We start from the raw sequence: 22,876 nt of genomic DNA, 5'->3' as shown, positions 1-22,876 counted from the left end.
GTGTACCGCCTCTCACCAGCAAAGGGACGGAGCTGTGCTGAGGAGAACCGCCGCCCACCGCTGGTGTTCGACGACATCCCCAAACACGCCTCCTCTACACCCAGAGCCTGCCTGTACACAGAGTAGCGCTCTGCGGGAGACGGGAGGAGGTGGGGAGAGAAGAGACCAGAGAAGCTGCCACTCACCTGCCATAGGGGAAGCGCCGCCCAGCCGCCCCTGTTAGAACCGACAGCCGCATTCTTATCACCGCAGCGCAAGCCATCAGGGAGGAGGAACCGCCCACCTGTCCATCAAAGGCGCAGCCCAGCTGACGGAAGCAGCAGGAGATAGAGAAGAGAAGAAAGCGCTGCCCTACAAGCCGCTCCCTCAGGTCACCAGTGGGTGGAGCGAAAGGGGCATCCCCAAGCACGCCCCTCTACACCCAGAGCCTGCCTGTCAGCCAGCAGCGCTCTGAGGGAGACGGGAGGAGGCGTGCTGATGAGTGGGGGAAGGAGCCGCCCACTGACTCATTATCTGTAGAAGGGAAGCATCGCCCAGCCGCCAAAGCCGCCGCCCACCTGTCAATTAGCAGTAGGAGGGAGCCAGATTAGTGAAGAGAGACCAACCCCTTGATGTGCCCCTCTACACCCAGGCACTGCCTGCGGGAGACGGGAGGAGGCACAGACAGGGAGGGGAGAAGTGAGATCACACACAGCCCAAGTAAAGGAAGCAGTATCACTCCCTACAAAGTGCCAAGTCAATCACCTCAAAGCTTATAGTAAGGCAAATACTGAAAGGCAGCCACAGTGAAGAAGAGAGCACAGGGACAGAGTCAGGAGCCTGATTACAGCAAAGTGCAGGAAGAGAAGAGGAAAGAGACAGAGAGAGAGACAGTTTATCAGACAGAGAAGACAGCGGCCAGATTGGGTGAGCCTGAATAACCCCCTTTTATAACGCACTTTACACCACAAGGGAACTTAGACAATTTTATTAACTACGCCTAAAGGCAACTACTTTAGTGTAAACACCTAAACCCTATGCTACACAAGATAGAAGAGAAAACATTGACTTAAAGCTTTTGCAATAGTAGCTTCTGGGCTTATAGCCAAGCGATTGAAAGAAAAGGATAGAAAGTTTCTATCTTCTAAGGGAAAGCCAGACTTTAGTACTTAAACTCAGTTATACAGGTACTTTGTGTGATTAGTATCACACATCAAAGGGACAGAGACATAGACTTTTTTCAGTGCTAGGGACACCTAGTGAAGACCAGCGGATGAACTCATATTTAGACGGGTTGTTTATTAACCCATTCACACCTTCAGCAAGGGCCCCTACGCGCGCCAACAAGTGTATTTATATGCAGTGTTTTTTAATGCTGGCCAGCGCATGGTAATTACTTTTTGTGTAAATGCATGCATTACTAAATGTACAGAAAGTGTAGTTGTTCATTGAATTTAGGTATGTCATATAAGGTTATAGTGTAAAGTTATGTTCTGCTTGTTCTATGAGGTTGTTGATGTGTCATGTTAAAGTCATTAATTGAAACCGTATGCTATGTAAAAGTTGTTTATTGAATTCAAATGTTTACATTGTAATATTATATTCATCACATTTTGAAAAGTAAACTTACCTTTTATATAAACGCGCAGTACCTCTATTCATTTGAGAGCCCTAAAAGGAAACAAGTACAAAATCAGTATAGTACACGTGGTAGCCACATACCTGCAATTAAAAGGTGGTTACATTTGGAGGCACTGGAGCTGAGATTTGGTAGGATTTCCTGTTTACCAAACATATATAAGATGGAGACTTTAACAGGAATGGATATACACGAGTGGTGTATACAAAATGATAGGGACCCTAGGAAATGCCTAGGAATAGCAGGAAACTTTTCGGAGTTCTCAGATGAAGAGGTACTAGAACAAGCAGATAAACTGTATGGTGTGCTTAAACCAAAAATAGTGGACAAATGGAAGGGAGCCTTGGGGAAGGTAACAGCATTTCTCGTAGAGAATTTGAGAGAGTTAGACCCCAGCTTACTCCCGGCAATGGTTTTAGCTAGTGAAGAAACAGGGAGGAAATGGCATATAATAGGGCCAGTAAAACCAGAAGGGCCTGCCAGCAATGTAAACCCCACCACTAATGCAAATGCCAAAGGGAAAGAGGAAAAGGATGTAGAGGATAATGATACCCAAAGCCAAACCACCAATGTAAGTGGCGGACAATTTGAGGTTATAGTAGACAGGGTGGTGACTCAACTTGAAAGGTGGCACTATGAGGGAAGTTACCGTAGGCTGCGTATATTTTCTGGGATTATCCCAATACCCACGGGAGAGGAAGCCTATGAGGCATGGAAGGAGGCAGCCATACAGCAAGCTGAAGAGTGGCAGTGCCCAGATAAGATTAAAAGGCAAAGGGTGGTAGAAAGTTTGAGGGGCCCCGCCATGGGAATTATCCAGGCAGCCAGGCGCAGTAGCCCCAATGCCACCCTGGAAACGTATTTTGAGGCCCTGGATTATGCTTTTGGGACCCTGGAGGATGTAGGGGACCTTACGTCCCGATTACACCATACATTCCAAGACCCTGGGGAGAAGCTAAGCACCTTCCTGATCCGCCTAGACAAGTTATTGTATAAAATAGTGGATAAGGGAGGAATAGAGAAAACGGAGGTAGACAAACACAGGATGAAGCAGCTTCTCAGAGGAGCATTAACTAGTGACCCTGTTGCGCAGAAGTTAAGATGTTCAGGGATACGAGAGCCTCCCCCTACTTTTAATGACTTACTTAAGGAAGTGAAGCAGGACGAAGTACTAATTGAAATGAGGGAAAAAACTGTGAAAAAGGTAAAGGTGGTACAATCCGCCACTGAAAGTAGCGAGTTTGAGGCCAAAATCCTTAAAATGTTAGAGGAACAAAACAAAAAATTAGAGGATTTTATTGTAAAGCAGAATGCAAAGGCCCCCACTCCAAACGTCAACACCCCGATAAGAGGATTAGGAAGGGGGAGTGGCAGGGGATGTTTTAACTGTGGAAGGTTTGGGCATAGAGCTTTCGAGTGTAACCGGGGCACATACAGAAACCCTGGCAGGAGAACAGACAATAGCCACCTGAACCAAGAAAGTCAAGAGCAGGGAAACGGGAGAGGGAGGTCTGTGAACCCCGCATAGGCCCCCTAGAGATAACTTGCTGCGCCATGGGAAACTCTTGGTGGAATGGGGAATTACCTGAGGGATTAGTAGGGCCCACTTGCCACATGGATGCGTCCATCAACAACAAGCCGTGTAGAATCTTAGTGGATAGCGGGTCCCAGGTGTCCATAATATTTGAGGAGTGGTATGAGAAGAACTTGTCAGAAGTACCTATTCAGCCACTCAGCGGACTTGTAATATGGGGCCTTAGTGCTGAAAAGTACCCCTATCTGGGCTATGTACACGTGAACCTCAGTTTGCACAAGACGTCATCACAAGAGACTGACACTCTAGAAACACCTTTAATTGCTTTAGTGTGCCCAGACCTGTCGAAAGAAAGGGGGGAAACACCTGTCATAATAGGGACAAATACCCACATATACCGGGTGTTACAGAAGTGGCAAGAGGGAGAAAGAGAGCAGGCAAATGCAAGTTCTTTCTATGTGGGGACAAGGGAAGATAAGTTTCAGGACTGTTTTGAGGGGAGCGACATTACACCAAATGATAGAGCCATGTTAATCGAAGAACTTGAAAAGCATAAGCAGGCCTTCTCCGAAGGAGAGTGGGATCTCGGCATGGCTAAGGGAGTGGAGCACAATATAAGACTCACAGATGAGACCCCTTTCCGGGAACGTTCAAGAAGAATTGCGCCAGCTGACTTCGAGGATGTGAGGCAGCACTTGAAAGGGCTATTAGAAAACCAAGTTATCATAGAGTCCCGGAGCCCTTATGCCTCCCCTATTGTGGTAGCTCGCAAGAAAAGCGGGAAGATCAGGATGTGCGTCGACTACCGCACTTTAAATCAGAGGACAGTAACTGACCAATATACAGTGCCAAAAATAGACGAAGCCTTAGACTGCTTACAAGGGAGCACTTGGTTCTCAGTACTCGACCTAAGGAACGGCTTCTATCAAATTCCTATGAGACCTGAAGATAGGGAAAAGACAGCCTTTATCTGCCCATTGGGATTCTTCGAGTTTCTGAACATGCCCCAGGGAGTCAAGGGAGCCCCAGCCACCTTCCAACGGACAATGGAAAGGATCGTGGGTGATATGGTGTACCGCGAAGTCATCGTGTACCTGGACGATATCATCGTGTTCGGGTCAACCCTTCAAGAGCATAACCAACGCCTGCTGAAAGTGCTGGAGAGGTTGATCGAAGGAGGGTTGAAGCTATCGCTTGACAAGTGCCGGTTGTGCCAATCACGAGTGAAGTACTTGGGGCATATTGTCAGCAGAGATGGTGTGGCGACCGATCCTGAAAAGGTAGAGGCAGTGAAAAAGTGGCCCCGTCCAAACAAGCTTAAGGAGCTGCGATCTTTCCTGGGTTTCTGCGGGTACTACCGCAGGTTTGTCCCAAACTATTCCAGTATTGCAAAGCCCTTGACCGATCTGACCAAGGGATACCCATCGACTAACAAGAGGGTAAAGTCAAAGAAAGACTGCTATAAGACAAGTGAACCCTTTGGAGATCGGTGGACGGATGCATGCGAGGCTGCCTTCAACTCCCTGAAACAATGCTTAACAGAGGCACCTGTCCTCAGCTATGTGGACCCAGAATTGACTTATGTCCTACACATTGATGCATCGCTGGATGGACTGGGAGGAGTGCTGTACCAAGAGCATGGGAAGGAGCTAAAGCCGGTGTCATTCGCCAGCCGTGGATTGAGCGAAAGCGAGAAAAAATACCCGACGCACAAGTTGGAATTTCTAGCCCTGAAATGGTGTATTGTGGATAAATTCCATGACTACCTGTATGGAGCATCATTTACCGTCCACACTGACAACAACCCGCTTACTTATGTGCAAAGCACAGCCAAGCTTGATGCTACCGGACACAGATGGCTAGCTGCACTAGCTCTCTACAACTTCTCGCTGAAATACCGCCCAGGCGTCAACAACACAGATGCTGACTCTCTTTCACGCATGCCGGGCCAACCTGAAGAAAAAGGGGAAGATGAGTGGATCGAAGTACCCGCCAGTAACATCAAGGGGATGTGCCACAGCATCGGAGTGAACCATCCACCCGAAAAGAGGTATGCAGATTGTTTAGGGTTGTCACCGCAAGTCTTACCGCTATCCTACTGTTGGATTAGCCAAGTTGAAATGGAAGGGCTACCGAAGGTGAGGCAGAGTCAACTAAGGCAAGACCAGCAAGCTGATCCAGGCATGAGGTGCGCTTTCTCTCACAAGCACAGCCCCAGCACTCCCCCAGAGGTCAGGAAAGAAGCTGAACTGTTGAAAAGACAGAGAAAGAACCTGTTTACCAAGAAAGGGGTGATGTACCGAAAGCATGAAGCTGGGAGAAACCAATGGCAGATTGTGCTGCCAAAGAAGCACCGTGTCACAGTAATGAGGGCTCTCCATGACAAACATGGCCACATCGGGATAGAGAAGACTCTGAAATTAATAACTGATCGGTTCTATTGGCCAGACATGAGGAGAGATGTGGAGGCCTATTGCAAGAACTGTGGTAACTGTGTCGCCAGAAAAACTCTCCCGGGAAGAACAGCCCCGCTGGTAAACATAAAGAGCCAAGGGCCCATGGACCTAGTCTGCATTGACTTTTTAACCCTGGAAGTGGAGTCGGGAAACAAATGCAACATTCTAGTGATTACCGACCACTTTACCAGATACGCCCAGGCATATGTCACTCCAAACCAAAAAGCTGTTACAGTTGCTAACGTGCTGTGGGAGAAATTCTTCATCCACTATGGACTTCCTAACAGACTGCACTCAGATCAGGGGCGTGACTTTGAAAGTAGACTTATCAAAGAACTGTGTCAAAGCTGCGGGATTAAAAAGTCACGAACCACCCCATACCATCCACAGGGTGACCCTCAGCCTGAAAGATTCAACAGAACCCTGTTAGATATGTTGGGGACCCTGAATCCATTGGACAAGCGCAGATGGAAGCAACATGTATCCAGGCTGGTGCACGCATATAACTGCACACGTTGTGATGCCACTGGGTATTCGCCATACTACCTAATGTTTGGACGTGAAGCGAAGCTCCCCATTGACATCAGCTTTGGAACTTTGAACTCTGATCCGTCAAATACCTCACACTTAAAGTATGTGCAAACCCTTCGGAAAGAACTCCAGGAAGCCTATGAACTGGCTGAAAGGACAGCAGACAAACTAGGGAGAAAGAACAAGACTAACTATGACCGCAAAGTACGTGATCATGTCTTGCACCCAGGAGACAGAGTGCTACTTCGACGACTGGGACACCCTAGAAAATTCAAAATCTCTTACCGCTGGAGAGAAGAACCATTTGTGGTGTTAGAAAAGTTTGAAAACTTACCTGTGTACAAAATCCAGAGAGAGGATGGAGAAGGAGCTGTATTGACCCATCATAGGCAGAATCTTCTTCCCATTGGACGGGATACTCGAATGGAGGACCTGAAAGACAGAGACACAGAACCTGTAAGAAAAGAAACGCCTACAAGTGACACTGCACAGATACATCAATCTACAGAACCAGAAGAGAATGGAGATGAAATTGGCCAAGGCTGCTACTTCAAAGACTGTGAAAGAGACATTGCCAAAAGCCTTGAGGAGAGTAAAATTATTGATGAACCCCCTTTGCAAAGTCCTGCCGTAGCAGATTGGGATTTTACAATTGAAGACTCTGACTGTCCTGTCCCTGAAGAATGGGTTGTGGGGGAGGAGGATATAACAGAGAATTATCCCAGTGACTATACCTTGGAAGATGGGGAAGCATTTGGGGAAGTAACTACAACTAGGCCCAAGAGAGCATGTAGGCCCCCAAACATTGTCACTTATGATCAATTAGGGGTACCCACCTATATCCCAAGAGTGACCTACCCTGCCAACTTAGCAGTATGGCCTTATTTTGCAAATGCTGAAATTGTATATTAATGAATGTAAATATTTCTATGATGATCCAAGTTCATTTATTGCCTTGTATCATCAGGGGAAGAATGTAATATATATGCCTGTATATATGTTAGATTATAAGAGATGCATTATAAGCTGCTTCGCTGTAAAAAACTTATATTGTGTGATGGACTCTTACAAATATATGGTAACATTTGCCGAGCAACAAAAGTGCACAAGTTGTCAGGAAATGTTCAAAACAACGTGGCATAGACTGTTATATGTTCCAATAACATTGCTGATAGAAAACTTTGCTATATATGTGTGGGTCATCGCTGATTTATTGAGAAATAGGACATTGGTGGCAGTGATTACAACGCTGTGAACATAGACATTGGTAATACAGCATTTACACATATGCTGCTGCCCCCTAAGTGAACCCACAGCCAGCAGCCAATCAAATGGGTTTAGAGAGTGTCCCCGAGGACACTGAATGTGCGGGAAAACAGCTGTTCTCGTGCACTGAGCGGGAGAACAGCTGTCCTCGCGCAGCATCAGCTGACCCATCAGCGGGGATTATAAAAGAGCTGACAGCATAGTGAAGCTCAGCTCAGCTGTTCCCTCATTCGTGCGCTCACCTCCCTGCTGCTGCTCTAAGACTGTAAACAGAGCTATAAACATTACCGCAGCAGCAGAGGTTATGGGCCGGAGAAAGAGCTCTTAGAAAGCACGCTGTCTGGACTAGAGGAAGGGAGAACAGCGTAGGGATCACAGCATCCGATAGTGAGCGCAGCAATTGAATCCTGAAGGCACTGTAAGTGCAAACTACTCACCAGCTAGGGAAGCTGCCGTCCATTGTGCTGCCTGCACACCCCTCCACACCCTGGTGCCGCCCGCTTAAGCAGCGGTTACCAGCGGGAGACGGGAGGCGGTATTGGGAGCAGAAAACAGATGCCCAGCCAGAGTAACAGCGTCGCCCAAAGAGCCGCCCATCGGGAGTGACGTGTACCGCCTCTCACCAGCAAAGGGACGGAGCTGTGCTGAGGAGAACCGCCGCCCACCGCTGGTGTTCGACGACATCCCCAAACACGCCTCCTCTACACCCAGAGCCTGCCTGTACACAGAGTAGCGCTCTGCGGGAGACGGGAGGAGGTGGGGAGAGAAGAGACCAGAGAAGCTGCCACTCACCTGCCATAGGGGAAGCGCCGCCCAGCCGCCCCTGTTAGAACCGACAGCCGCATTCTTATCACCGCAGCGCAAGCCATCAGGGAGGAGGAACCGCCCACCTGTCCATCAAAGGCGCAGCCCAGCTGACGGAAGCAGCAGGAGATAGAGAAGAGAAGAAAGCGCTGCCCTACAAGCCGCTCCCTCAGGTCACCAGTGGGTGGAGCGAAAGGGGCATCCCCAAGCACGCCCCTCTACACCCAGAGCCTGCCTGTCAGCCAGCAGCGCTCTGAGGGAGACGGGAGGAGGCGTGCTGATGAGTGGGGGAAGGAGCCGCCCACTGACTCATTATCTGTAGAAGGGAAGCATCGCCCAGCCGCCAAAGCCGCCGCCCACCTGTCAATTAGCAGTAGGAGGGAGCCAGATTAGTGAAGAGAGACCAACCCCTTGATGTGCCCCTCTACACCCAGGCACTGCCTGCGGGAGACGGGAGGAGGCACAGACAGGGAGGGGAGAAGTGAGATCACACACAGCCCAAGTAAAGGAAGCAGTATCACTCCCTACAAAGTGCCAAGTCAATCACCTCAAAGCTTATAGTAAGGCAAATACTGAAAGGCAGCCACAGTGAAGAAGAGAGCACAGGGACAGAGTCAGGAGCCTGATTACAGCAAAGTGCAGGAAGAGAAGAGGAAAGAGACAGAGAGAGAGACAGTTTATCAGACAGAGAAGACAGCGGCCAGATTGGGTGAGCCTGAATAACCCCCTTTTATAACGCACTTTACACCACAAGGGAACTTAGACAATTTTATTAACTACGCCTAAAGGCAACTACTTTAGTGTAAACACCTAAACCCTATGCTACACAAGATAGAAGAGAAAACATTGACTTAAAGCTTTTGCAATAGTAGCTTCTGGGCTTATAGCCAAGCGATTGAAAGAAAAGGATAGAAAGTTTCTATCTTCTAAGGGAAAGCCAGACTTTAGTACTTAAACTCAGTTATACAGGTACTTTGTGTGATTAGTATCACACATCAAAGGGACAGAGACATAGACTTTTTTCAGTGCTAGGGACACCTAGTGAAGACCAGCGGATGAACTCATATTTAGACGGGTTGTTTATTAACCCATTCACACCTTCAGCAAGGGCCCCAACGCGCGCCAACAAGTGTATTTATATGCAGTGTTTTTTAATGCTGGCCAGCGCATGGTAATTACTTTTTGTGTAAATGCATGCATTACTAAATGTACAGAAAGTGTAGTTGTTCATTGAATTTAGGTATGTCATATAAGGTTATAGTGTAAAGTTATGTTCTGCTTGTTCTATGAGGTTGTTGATGTGTCATGTTAAAGTCATTAATTGAAACCGTATGCTATGTAAAAGTTGTTTATTGAATTCAAATGTTTACATTGTAATATTATATTCATCACATTTTGAAAAGTAAACTTACCTTTTATATAAACGCGCAGTACCTCTATTCATTTGAGAGCCCTAAAAGGAAACAAGTACAAAATCAGTATAGTACACGTGGTAGCCACATACCTGCAATTAAAAGGTGGTTACAAATGTGTAAAAGTATCCTGTATGATAAACTTGAAAAGCGAAAGGATAAAGATAACGGAAGCGAAAGAAGGAAAACTTTTGGCGAGATTGGCAAAGAGTTGGTGCTAAGAAATACATGGGCGGGATTTCTGGTAGGAAATCCAGGGAGACCAAATTCCTGTGAACTTGTGTAAAGATTCTGAATTATGTTATATTTTTAAAGCAATGAGTGCAACTTTTTTTACTTTTCATTTAATATTTAATTAAATTTTTCCACAACAAAATATATGTTAGTTTTATTGAAGGATTTTTTTTTTATGGTATTGATGTTATTTTTGAATAGTAAAAGGTAGTAATGTTATATAACGAGTCTGAACGTGTTTGTTGCTATTTCTGCATTCTGTAGGCATAAGCAGTTTGGCACATTAGGACCATTTTAATGACTAGAAAATAACACGGGAACAAATTGTTCCTTTTTTTGTTGAAATTATTATTTTTTTATTGTACGGTCTATAAACACATAAATGTTTTACAGATTGGATGAGTTGATTGACGTTAAAATATCCTTTTTAGATTGCAGTTGTGGAAGAAGATGGCCGTGAAGATAAAGCCACAATAAAATGTGAAACCTCCCCTCCTTCAACACCGCGTGCTCACAGGCTGACTCACACTCTGCCATCTTCATATCACAATGACGCCAGGGGGTGAGCGCCTCCCAAAACCTGTTATAGTCCATAAGCTTGTTACTTGTTTTGTGTTTGACATCTATCTTTCTTAGTGAGAGGTACAGGAGTAGTCGTTTAGGTTTACATAAATTGGGTTTCACAGTTTCGTCTTAAAGGATATTTGTAACTAAAATGTCAGATAAATTTAATGAAAACACTAATAACTATGTCCACAAACCTATGTCAAAACTTTGGGGGGGATGTAAACCTTTTTTTCATATTACTGTACAGGCTGGATCCATAAGAAATTTGGCCGCACACGGGTGGTCAAATTACACACATCCGGCTATTCATGCAACAAGTGTGTGTATTATACGGCTCATTTGAGCTCCTGCTCTTCAGTCTTCTCCTCCTGATCAGCTGATGGTCTCACACTCACTTAAATGGAGGTCAGCTGCTTACCTCATTTACACACTCACCAATAAATTCTGGTCCAACCTGATTGGATTTTCTAGATTTTCTAGATTTTAATGTTTCAGGGTGGTGCCAATTACTGGTTTACAAAAAATGTCCAGATGGACGACTCAAATCTGCATGTGTGAGGCCATATGTTGGAAGGACATGCAAGTTACAGCATAAACATACCTGTATGCACTTCATATATATTCTTAGCCTCAGTCTATTATTGAAAAACCTAAATTCTTCCCAGCCATTCATCAAAACGGGACATGGGTAATTAATTAAAAATACCAACATAGTTTAGACTGTAGTAAATGGATTCTTCAAAAAAAAAAACAAAATCTGCTAATATATCAACGCCTAAAAAATCAAAAACAAAATCATGACATAACACTTCACACCGCTAGGTATTTCTCATGTTTATAGTAATGTTCATGTATGTTTAAGTATGTTGCTCATGAATGCAAAACTTTTTTCGGTACTTGTTTCCTAGCACGGCCACAATCGCGGGCATCGGGTGTAATTTTTCGTGGTCTGCGACGCGACCGACGCGATGCCCCCGATTTTCCCATTGAAATGCATTGAAAAAAGTCAAAATTGCGTCGGTCGCCTCGTATGCGGCTAAAAAAGGCTTAAATGGTCCAGACGCGATGCCCCGATTTCCCATAGGAAACAATGTTAAATGCCTCAATTTATTCGCGATGCCCCCGATTTCCCATAGGAAACAATGTTAAATGCCTCAATTTCACCAAATCCTCATAGGGAACAATGGTAAATGGGCCAGAAACCCCCCAAAACACCCCTGAACAGTGAAATGTCCCCCCAAAACTAGTTTACGCCACCCCACGATCAACGCGAACCCGAAGCGTGGCGAGCGCAGCGGTACGCGTCCTCAGACCTTTTCATACCCCCACTATCCACGTCGGCGTGGAGTTGAGAATAGAATAGTGTGGCGAGCGGACGCGGATACCTTCACAGGTAAACGCGTCCCTTTGCGGGCTTCACAGGTATCCGCGTCCCCTCGCGGGGCTCGCTGCGCTCGCCACACTTCGGTCTCGGTGGCTCGCTGCGCTCGCCACACTATTCTAATCTCAACTCCACGCTGACGTGGATAGTGGGGGTATGAAAAGGTCGGAGGACGCGTAACGACGCCCCTCGTGGGCTCGCCACGCTTCGGGTTCGCGTTGATTGTGGGGTGGCGTAAACTACTTTTGGGGGACATTTCACTGTTCAGGGGTGTTTTGGGGGGGTTTCTGGCCCATTTACCATTGTTCCCTATGAGGATTTGGGTAAATTGAGCCATTTAACATTGTTTCCTATGGGAAATCTGGGGCATCGCGGGTAAATTGAGGCATTTAACATTGTTCCCTATGGGAAATCGCGGGCATCGCGTCGGTACCATCGCACGGCCGCGATGCCCCCGATTTTTCCTTACGATGCCCACGATCATGATCGTTGTGGCCGTGCTAGGAAACAAGTACCCTTTTTTCCCTGCAGCACATTATACTCCTCAAACGTTCATGTTTTTAAGTAAATGTCCAATATGGTAGTTCAGACCGATGGTTTAAATCAAAGTGTTTGTAACATAGTTAACCCTTTGAGTGCCAATTGAATTTGTCAAAATTGGTGTGAAAATTGTCAAGCAAACCAAATGTGAACGATGCTGGCACTTTTAGCGGATATTTTGCACATCTCTCACAGAGATGTTGGCACTCAAAGGGTTAAAATTACAGTTAGCGCATTTTGTATGTTGCAGATTCTTTTGGTATACTAAAGTGTAAACCGTTAACCAGAGGTAAATGGTGACTTTAGCACTAAATGATCACAGCCTAATGTAAAAGTATTGCTGCATTATCAGCATCATTAACCAATAATAGAGAGGATTTAGAGAAAGCTTAGTATTGCTCTAAAATATGTTACAAATATTTGGGTGTGTGAATTTAGAAGTACTATATATTCAGCAGACTGTACTCCAATATACATTATAATAAAGTGCTAAAAAATAAACATTGTTTCCGATTATTTAGAAGTCTGACAGCATCTCTTGAACCCGATGTCCTTGGTCTAGCGACTACCAACAGCAGCCAAGACTCTCTGCACAAAGCTCCAAAGAAGAAAGGAATTAAATCCTCTATAGGTCGGCTGTTTGGTAAAAAAGAGAAGGCAAGACTCGGACAGCTCAGTAAGGAATTTGGCCTCCAAGGTCATTGTTCTTTAACAGGATTGTTTTCTTGTCATAGTCCAATTGGTTTTATACAGTATGTATCGTATGGGCCATTTAACACACCACACTATTAGCACACAGTGGTGCTGTGATAGGAGCTGGGTGCTGCATATAATGTTACAGTGCAGCACCCAGCATCTGTCTGCGAGTGGGAGTCAGCACTTTGGTGTCACCCCTTGGGGAGTGAAACCCGTGTGCAGCCTGCACCCCTTTTGTGATGCCACTGCAGATGTGTCCTGCTACTGGCTTGCAGCGTTTGCTCCTTTGATGCACAAGCAAGGTGTTGGAGCTATTCGTCATGAGGCTGCTATCCATTTTCAGCTGTGGTTTTCCCATGAAAGTGAATGGATTGAGGGTGCGTGCATACACTATGCAGCAAGGGGGTAACAGGACACATCTGTATATACTGTAGGAATTACATTTAAAAACGACACATTCTACAGTAAATTTAAATAATTTCAACTCAAGTAACAGTACCTAAAATAATCTATTTTGACTGTTGAAAAAGACCGAACACCCAGATTAGGCCATAAATCCTGTAGAAATTACTGTAAGTATGTTATTCCATGGTACATAAAAGGAAATTAAAATGTTGAGTGTAATAGCATAGGATTCTAATAGGTTAGAACCTAAGAATCCTGGGTGTACAGTATTACAATTTTATATATATATATATAGTGGTAGCCGCATCCTTCTACTGCATCCACCAACAAAGACTGCCAGGGCTTTTTGCAGCAACACTTTGGACATCTATATGATAGATGTTTGTGTAAGTACTGGATGGTAACAGGAAGGGAGGGCTAGCCAGAAAAGAGTGTGTCGTGGTCATAATCTTAAAATGCAGCTATGTCTCAATAGGGCATTTGTTTGATGGTGTTACCAATGCTGTGTCTTAACCCTTTGAGTGCAGAGTGAATGTCAAAATAGGTGTGAAGAGTTGGCAAGCAAACTTTTTTAATGATCATAATGACCTGAAATGTTTACCTTATTTAGGAAATACATATTTTTACACAACATTTTTTATTTGAATTTATATAACAGATGTGAGCGACTCTGGCATTTTCAGCAGATATTTTGCACATCTCTCACATAGAGGTTGGCACTCAAAGGGTTAATACACCATAAATGATGGGTGTCTCAGTAGGGAGACCATCAGCCACAGCATTAGTATAATGATGCAACTGTGTCCGCCTCTGATTTAGCCCATTTGCCTTATATTGTAATTAAGTTGGTTAAAATATTTATTGTCTAAATATTTTTTTACTTTCAATGCAAGTCTAACCAAAGGTTGTTTTTCCTCATTTTTAATTTCATTCTTGATTAACAACAGGAGGTTTCATGGACGCAGACCTTGGAGGTCAGGATGCTCTAGGGCTTGGTAAACTCGGCACTCAGGCGGAGAAAGACAGACGACTCAAAAAAAAGTGTGTACCACAATTCCAGTTTACTATTATGTTCAGTATCATTATTGTCATGTTTGTTTGTATCGGTGTTGCTGACAACATGCCCCTATCTGTCAAACATGTGTTAGCTTTAAGGTCTATAAATATTTAAGCACAATTCATTAAATAATACATTACCTGTAAGACCATTATGTTAGGCTAGTCAGACACGCACCAGATTACAAACAAGGCAACAGGGATATGGATAGGACGCCAATCACCCTGTATCAGACTTTTGTAACTACCATTGGTATAGAAGGTGCCCTACAGTGGGGCCCTTGAGGACTAAAGGGTGCAGTTGCTGCCCAGATCAGTAATTACTTATTCCCGGGCCCCCCTGCAAACCATTTTAAGCAATGTTCGATTAATGGCCCAGTGCAGAGAACAGGGTGGGCCCCACTGCATGAGGGACCTGGCCCTTACCTTAGCGAGGCACAGAGGACTGTGTGTGTGCCAGACTGATAGGGGAGTCCAGCCACCAATCACTAGTGGTGATCAGTCACATGTTGCCTCTAATTAACAGACAGCTGTTTCTGATTCACCACGGTTTGGGAATTAAAGGAAGCTCACAACCGGTGTAACTGGCACATTCAGAGTATGTCTGACCAAGTGCCAAACTGAGGAAAGCGTAAAGGTTCCTGTCGCATACAGAGCAGAGGCCACTACCGTATGTTTTGTCTCCACCAGGATACATGACTCTCTGCACCATGCAGTGGATGTTACCCACTGTCCCTGTCCCCCATTGCCGCCCCCCCCCCCCTGTCACCCTCTGCCTCTTTTTGCCTTTCATTGTCACCCTATGCCCCTCTATGTCATATTGTATCTCCTCCCGCTTTACTCTGTCACCCACTGCTGCGCGGCATGTTGTGTACTTGGGTTGGGGTAGAAGAGGGAGCCCAAATCATATTTTTTTGCACCTGGGCCTGACACTCACAAGTTCCACCTCTGCTCAGGAGTACATAGTACCAGCAACTGTTTCTAGGCAGAGCTTTTAATTTTTATTACTACTTCCAGAGAGTGTGATTGCCCAACTCCATAGAGCCTATGCTGGACTATTGTTTATGGTCTTGTTCCGAAGTCCCTTATTTTCTCCTTTATAGTATCTGGGTATTTGTGTTTTTTGTCTAGATTATATCAATCCTTAGATTTTCACTATTTTCAATTACTTCTCCCCACCAATCACAAATGATTATGGAGTCATGGTGATTTTTAGTCATACATTGGGAGACCCAAGGATCACTTTTAGAAGTGATAATGCAAAGTGATAGCATTGTAGATTAGTGGCTGCATGATCTACACGTGCTACTGAGCTTTAACTTGTAAATGCAAGAAAAGAGGGGGGATAGCAGCACTCTAGGGATTTTGTCCCAGAGATTTGATCAAGTAAATTAAATTGGATGATCTTTACAAATATTTATTAATACCACATCAAAGTTAATACATATTCTAAAACCGTATAGGGTAAAATCAGTTCATCGCAAACAATGCCCATACCCACAATTGAGCAGCAAAAGTAGAGGGAGAGTCCGTTCCTAATAGGCCCAAACTTTTGTAGATAGGAAAATTACCACTCCTGGTTAAATGATGGAATACTTCTGCAGACACTGTCCATAAGTCCAAGTGGCCGGCCCAAGTTTGGCACAAATAACCGGTATCCACTGGCAGTTTGAAGAAATGGTGGGTCTTTATACAGCAGGAGGGAAGTTAGCTGGTGCACCAGAGTGAAATGGCCTCCCAGATGGAAGAGGGTGGTCAAGACAGTTCAATCCTGTAGGGCTTGTCCGGACTACAATCCGAAATAGGTAGGTGGATGGTGGGCAGGCACTAACTGATGCGTTTCACCGCTCCTGGCAGCTTTATCAAAGGTATGTGGTAATTATCCTGTCCGATCTACAAAAGTTTGGGCCTATAAGGAACGGACTCTCCCTCTACTTTGCTGCTCAATTGTGGGTATGGGTATTGTTTGCTATTAACTGATTTTACCCTATATGGTTTTAGAATATGTATTAACTTTGATGTGGTATTAATAAATATGTGTAAAGATCATCCAATTTAATTTACTTGATCAAATCTCTGGGACAAAATCCCTAGAGCGCTGCTATCCCCCCTCTTTTCTTTCATTTCCAATTATACAAATCTCACTAACCTGTTTTTTAGCAGCTGCTGAGTTAGCCACCCACACCAAGCGCTCCCCCTAGTTTCCTTCCCTAATTAGGGTTGGTACTAGATTATTTTTTTCCTTGAGCTTTAACTTGAGAAAAGACGTTTAAGGGGGGATATGCTCAACATGTATAAATATATTAGGGGCAAATATAAGGAACTGTCAAACACCCTTTTTTCTACTAGCAAGGAATCTTGGACGCAAAGACACGAGTTTAGATTAGAAGAAAAAAGATTTTGTTCATCTAGAAAAAAAAATTCTTTACAGTCAGAGCAGTCAAACGTTGGAACTCTCTTCCTGGAGAAGTGGTGTCGGCAGAAACTATAAATACGTTTAAAATAAGGTTGGATAAACATTTATTGGTTAAAAACATCCATGGGTACGAATAAGTAACATAATCTGTCTTTAAAATATCAGAACATACTATACAACAAGAGATAAGCTACTATAAACATAGGTTGAACTAGATGGTCGCAAGTCTTTATTCAGCCTCAACTACTATGTAACTTGTACCTGTAGCTTCATGTGGCTTTGTGAAGGCTGTCTGCACCACAAGCTTCCATTCTGTCATTGATTTTCTCAAAAGCATTTATACGCTCAATTTTTAAGAACCAGGATTTACAAAGAAAATGCTTGCCATGTATTTGTAATGATAATAAATCAGACAGATTGCATATAAAGCATGTAATATATGGGTCAATTAAATTAGGCACAAGTGAAATATGCCATTTGCTAGTTTTGTGCACAAACAAATTTGCCTAATCCAATTATCCAACATTGCACTCCATGGTCACGTGAAAACTTGTGTGCTCTTCCTAGCATTATAAAAGCACTAGTTGTCAGAATAGCGGAACATCATAACAGTAATGTCAGCTCTGACGCCTGAATGGAGCAACACTTGAAATGCTCGGTCGGGCGTCATCTCTTGGACCCTGGTGCATACAACAATTGAATTCCCCCCATACAGTTGAGGAGCAGCATTAGCCTTTTTTTATATAGGATATGGAAGCAAGAAAAAGCTGCCATATGCTTTTGTACACTGCATCTAGCTGCTCCCATCCAGAGTTCCTGTATCCCGATATCAACCTGCTGGCAGTTGAAGATTGGTGATCAATCAGTGCACCAGCACAGCACACTTGGTTAGGTAGAAAAAGTGTATCATTTTAACTGAAAGGGCACACCAACAATTAACATGTGCACACACACAAAGTATGAAGCAAGTTTTCCATCCATTGTTGTGTGAAGACTTTGATCAAGGTCCTGCTCTAGAATGCCATATAGTTGGTAAATGACCAGGGGCTGGCTTGCAACTTTTAGCCTGGGGGGCAAGTCCAGAGCACCGGCCCATAAGTTTTTCGTATATGTATTAATAAAAGTTTTTTCGTACATGTATTAATAAAAAAAACAAAAAACAATAATAGGACACCACAGGCTGCTCCCCTGTATAATATCAGGAGCCCCACAGGATGCTCCCCCTGGCTAGTTATGCCAGAACCAGTGGCATAACTAGCCATGTTGGTACCCTGTCAAAATGTAGGAGCGATACTTCATGAGGAAGAGGCGATATAAAAGTACTAATAACATCGTAATGTCCATAACACATTATACCACACACAGTAATACCCATTATGTATTATGCCACACAGCGTAATGCCCCTTACACAAAATGCTGCACACCATGCTCCACGCAATGCCCCGAGTACACCTGCATATGCCTACATAATGCCCAGAGTTACCGACAGTAGCAGCGTAACTTATACTGTACATAACGTCCACATCAGTTGCCGACAGTAGTAGTATCACAACTTATACATAATGCCTACACCAGTTGCCGACAGTAGTAGCGCTGCTTATATGTAACGCCCAAACCATTTGTCAAAAGGAGTAGCGATGCTTATACGTAACACCCACACCAGTTGCCGACAATAGTAGCGTTGCCTATACATAACACCCGTACCAGTTTCTGACAGTAGTAGCGCTGCTTATACGTAACGCCCACACCGACACCAGTTGCCGACGCTAGTAGCGCTGCCTGTACATATGCCCCCACCAGTTGCCGACACTAGTAACGCTGCCTGTACAAATGTCCACATCAGTTGCCGACACTAGTAGCGCTGATTATACATATGCCCACACCAGTTGCCAACGCTAGTAGCACTGCCTGTACATATGCCCACACCAGTTGCCGACACTAGTAACGCTGCCTATACAAATGTCCACACCAGGTGCCGACACTAGTAGCGCTGATTATACATATGCCCACACAAGTTGCCGACACTAGTAGCGCTGATTATACATATGCCCACACCAGTTGATGATGCAAGTAGCGCTGCCTGTACATATGCCCACACCAGTTGCCGACACTAGTAACGCTGCCTGTGCATATGCCCACACCAGTTGCCGACACTAGTAGCGCTGTTTATACATATGCGCACACTAGTTGCCGACGCTAGTAGCGCTGCATGTACATATGCCCACACCAGTTGTTGACACTAGTAGCGCTGCTTGTACATATGCCCACACCAGTTAAAGTACACTCACATTTTACTTAACTAGTTCAGGGCACTTCAGGCTGGCAGCACATCCTCTCCTTTTTCCAATAGAGTCAGTCGTGTAGCTCCGCCCCCTCTGGACATTAGCCCCGCCCCTTTTTGGTCCCTGCCGCGACGGTGAGCAGGAGCAGGGAGGGATCCTCTGTGCTGTCCGCACTGCTGGCTGTAATGCAGTGTGATACAGGCGCAGCAGCTGCTGGCAGCCACAGAGGACTGAGCTCCTCAGAGTCCACAGCCCCACTCTCTGTAGCGGCCATGTTTCTGAAGCCGTGGCTGCAGCAGCAGCCTCAGAAACAGGCGGCCCGCACACAAAAAGATTGAGCGGCCCGGGGGACACATGGTACCCTGCCCCCCGGCCCAGCCCGCCCCTGCATATGACAGGTGATAATATACAGTAACATTTGATCTACTGATCTTAACACATCCTATGCAACAAATGTGTGGTACAATACAGACATTACCTGGGGGGGTCCATTGTCATTTATGTGGAATACTCTTTGTTTTCACAAATGATTACATTTGACCATACTTGAACACCTGCAGAATTTGTGCTTATGATGAAATATGTTGGGTGACACTAGATCAGTGATGGCTAACCTTGACACTCCAGCTTTTGTTGAACTACACAACCCAGCGTGCCCGGCATCAGTTTTAGCATGGCCAAATTGTAAAACTGTAGCAGGGCATGCTGGGATTTGTAGTTCAATAACAGCTGGAGTGTCAAAATTAGCCATCACTGCACTAGATACTGGACTGAAAAGTGACCCAGCTATGAGAGCTCGCACAAGAAGTTGTCCGGGTTCTGTGGATGTGCTGTTCAACAACTGTTTTGGACAATGTTCAGTCTTATATATTCAGAAGGGATTTGAAGGGTACTGTGCTGCAGGCCCCTCTCTGTCAGGGGCTCCCCAGTTAGAGCACATCAATACCCGTCCCAGTGTGTAAGTAGTACAGAACCTGCTGCTATTCTTGCATGTGACAAGCTAGATGATGCAGTCGAATTTATTTTTGTTCCACTACAAGAAAACGCAATTGGGTGAAGCTAAAAACAGTACCCAGACATTATTTATTATTAGTCTAAATATAATATACACAATCCCTACCTCCCAATAGGACCTATTCCAGGAGGGACATTTGGCCAATTCAGGATCGCTCGTTGTGATCCAAATTCAGCGCCAGTCCCCATGGTCAAGGTTTGCGCATGCAAGTGGCTTCGGCGAGTTACACACACTCTCCGCGTCGCTCGATATGGGGAGGTATGGCTGGGGACACGCAGGGGGCTGCATCAGGGGGACGCCCAGCATTTTATGGGTGTCCCAATAAAAATGCTGGGTGTTCCCCTGTAGAAGCAGGTGTGGCGATGCCTGCTTGGGGCGGGCGCTGATGTCACATGACATCCGTGCCCGCCCCGTCTTTGGCGAACAGGGACGGAAATTATAGTCAATCATTTGATGGTCAGCGACCATCTAATGTTGTGTTTGGCGATGGCGGGTGCCATTTATAGGCTCGCTAGCCAGCGAATGTACTCTGCCTAGCAAGCCAACCTGAATCAGGCCCAAAAATGCTTCTGGTCTTCCCATTTAATTTATGATTGCAACTACATGTGTTGAAATTCCTTTACTATAAATGAAATAGTTTAACCCAGGTGAGGTCAATCATACTGTATATTAAGAGGGAAGTGCAGTTAATCTGGCCCTGGAAATTGTATAAATAATTTCTATAAGCCGTTTAGCAAGAATATTAAATGTACACGCCATTTCAGAAGGATTTTGTTCCGTTAAGGAAGCAAAGAGACTTGTTACACTATAAACAACTTCTTGGTATTTGTCTTGTCTGTTATCTATTGCCAGTCCTAAAGGTGCCCATACACGGTACAATATTCCCATGCGTTTTGAACTAGATCACACCGCATGTGATCGGGACCTAGTTCAAAAAGCACGGGCTGCACAGACTTTGTGCGCTCTGCATCGCGCAGCACCCTCGCACCGTGTATGAGCACCTTTGGGTGCAGGAACCTCCATTCATTGATATTAATGATTTTAGTCACTGTTTTTGTATCGGTTTTACTGGTCAGTGCACGATAAGGGTATTTTAAAATAAAGAATAGAAATTCAGCCTTTTTTATTTTTGGCCATCATCAATACCATACTGTTGGATGCAGGGATATGGACCATACAGTAGGTTCCACAATGTCTAGCTCAACAGCCGATCTACACTAGAAGGTCGACATGCACACGGTCAACATTGACAAAAGGTCAACACGGAAAAGGTTTAATCATGAAAAAATCGACATGAGTTTTTCACGAGTTGTTGGTGTCAAGACCTGAGCGTATGGACCCCCAATTAGTGTAGCGCTCTGCTCGCCGTGCTTTCAGCTAGGTATCTGCATTTAGCATACTTTAATGTTCCCGATTGGGTCCACGTGGATGTTGAAGTATTAAAAAAAATGGAATCGTGAAAAACCCCATGTCAACCTTTTTGTGTGCTGGCCGTTTGCTTATGTTGACCATTTGTCAATGTCGACCTTTTGATGTTGAAATATCATTCAGATCCCAGATACAGATTCGCAAAAAACAGTACAAAATACTGGGCATACTGGGCATTTATGGTACATTTACTGCAGACTATATTGTTAAAAGCTTAAGTAAAAGTAGGTAATTGTATTAACAATTCAATGGGATTAATAGAGACGAAGTTTCCGCTTCAGTATTTGGAAGTATTTTGTAAGAACATTTTCCAACAATATATTCCCCTGGCACATGGATTCCCCACAATACACCATATTACTGGCATTGGATAAAGGCAGGCGATTATAATCTCATTAGTAAACTAAACATAATATTTAAACCAAATAAACATCATCCAGTCATTGGCTGTTACCAGCATTGCCATTCAATGTTAATTAAAGTTTCTGAATAGATATTAAATGATTGCTAAGTTTAATTGATGGCTTTTTTGCATTCTGTGTCCCCGCAGTAGATAAGTCATTGTCTGATTTAGCTGGCATGTATATGGTTATACAAAAGGATCAAACATGCAGTACATTCAGGCCATGATGTTTTATTCTCTCTCAGATAAGTAGAGTCAGACTCTGTGCACATTTATGGGGATTTTTATCTTGTATTATATATACATATTATATTAAAGCTATATGTGATGAAGCATATAATGAGGCTAAGGGGCAGGCTCGGACAACACAGATGCCTGCATAGGGCCCTTGGACTGGCCCCAAGAAGAAACCATCCTGTCTAACCTGTTGCCAGAGTAGCACAGCACAACTATTGCCTGATATCATGGCATCACACGGGCTAGCTCGTAATCCCAGAGTTCATGTGTCTGCATTGTGCATGTTGGGTACTTAAAATATATGTATAATACAATACATTCCTGTCCATTTTCCACCTACCTTAAAAAAAATATTCCTATAGTACACTTAAAGGGAAAAAAGGGGGGTACTGTTGAAATGCAAAGTAAGCCCTGTGCCAGGCAACCTGGGAGAGATAAGCCACCATTGTCTGTGGTGAGGACTCTTCACCATAATAACATGTAGTAGTCACTAACATGGGCATTGTCACACACAATACTGTATACAGTATGTTCCATAGCCCGCCATAACCTACCACCAATTTATTTGTGTCCACACTACAGCCCTCACAGCAG

At 44.6% G+C, this 22,876-nt stretch overlaps 1 protein-coding gene across 13 annotated transcripts in view; it reads left to right on the top strand.

The window, feature by feature from the left end:
- Positions 1 to 22,876, top strand: part of PPFIA2 (PPFI scaffold protein A2) — a 323,573-nt gene that overhangs the window by 267,995 nt on the left and 32,702 nt on the right. For 8 of the 13 annotated variants that reach the window (XM_083182335.1, XM_083182325.1, XM_083182332.1 and 5 more), the window contains 3 exons: positions 10,287 to 10,417; positions 12,865 to 13,040; positions 14,392 to 14,485. In XM_083182335.1, the coding sequence (XP_083038461.1) occupies positions 10,287 to 10,417; positions 12,865 to 13,040; positions 14,392 to 14,485 (401 nt within the window). The remainder of the gene's footprint in view (positions 1 to 10,286; positions 10,418 to 12,864; positions 13,041 to 14,391; positions 14,486 to 22,876) is intronic. The other 5 variants (XM_083182328.1, XM_083182327.1, XM_083182324.1 and 2 more) reach the window with 1 other exon arrangement.

Source organism: Crinia signifera, chromosome 4 (genome assembly GCF_055691185.1).
Source record: "Crinia signifera chromosome 4, ASM5569118v1, whole genome shotgun sequence".
Classification (NCBI taxonomy): domain Eukaryota; kingdom Metazoa; phylum Chordata; class Amphibia; order Anura; family Myobatrachidae; genus Crinia; species Crinia signifera.
This window is presented reverse-complemented; position numbering and strand designations above follow the sequence as displayed.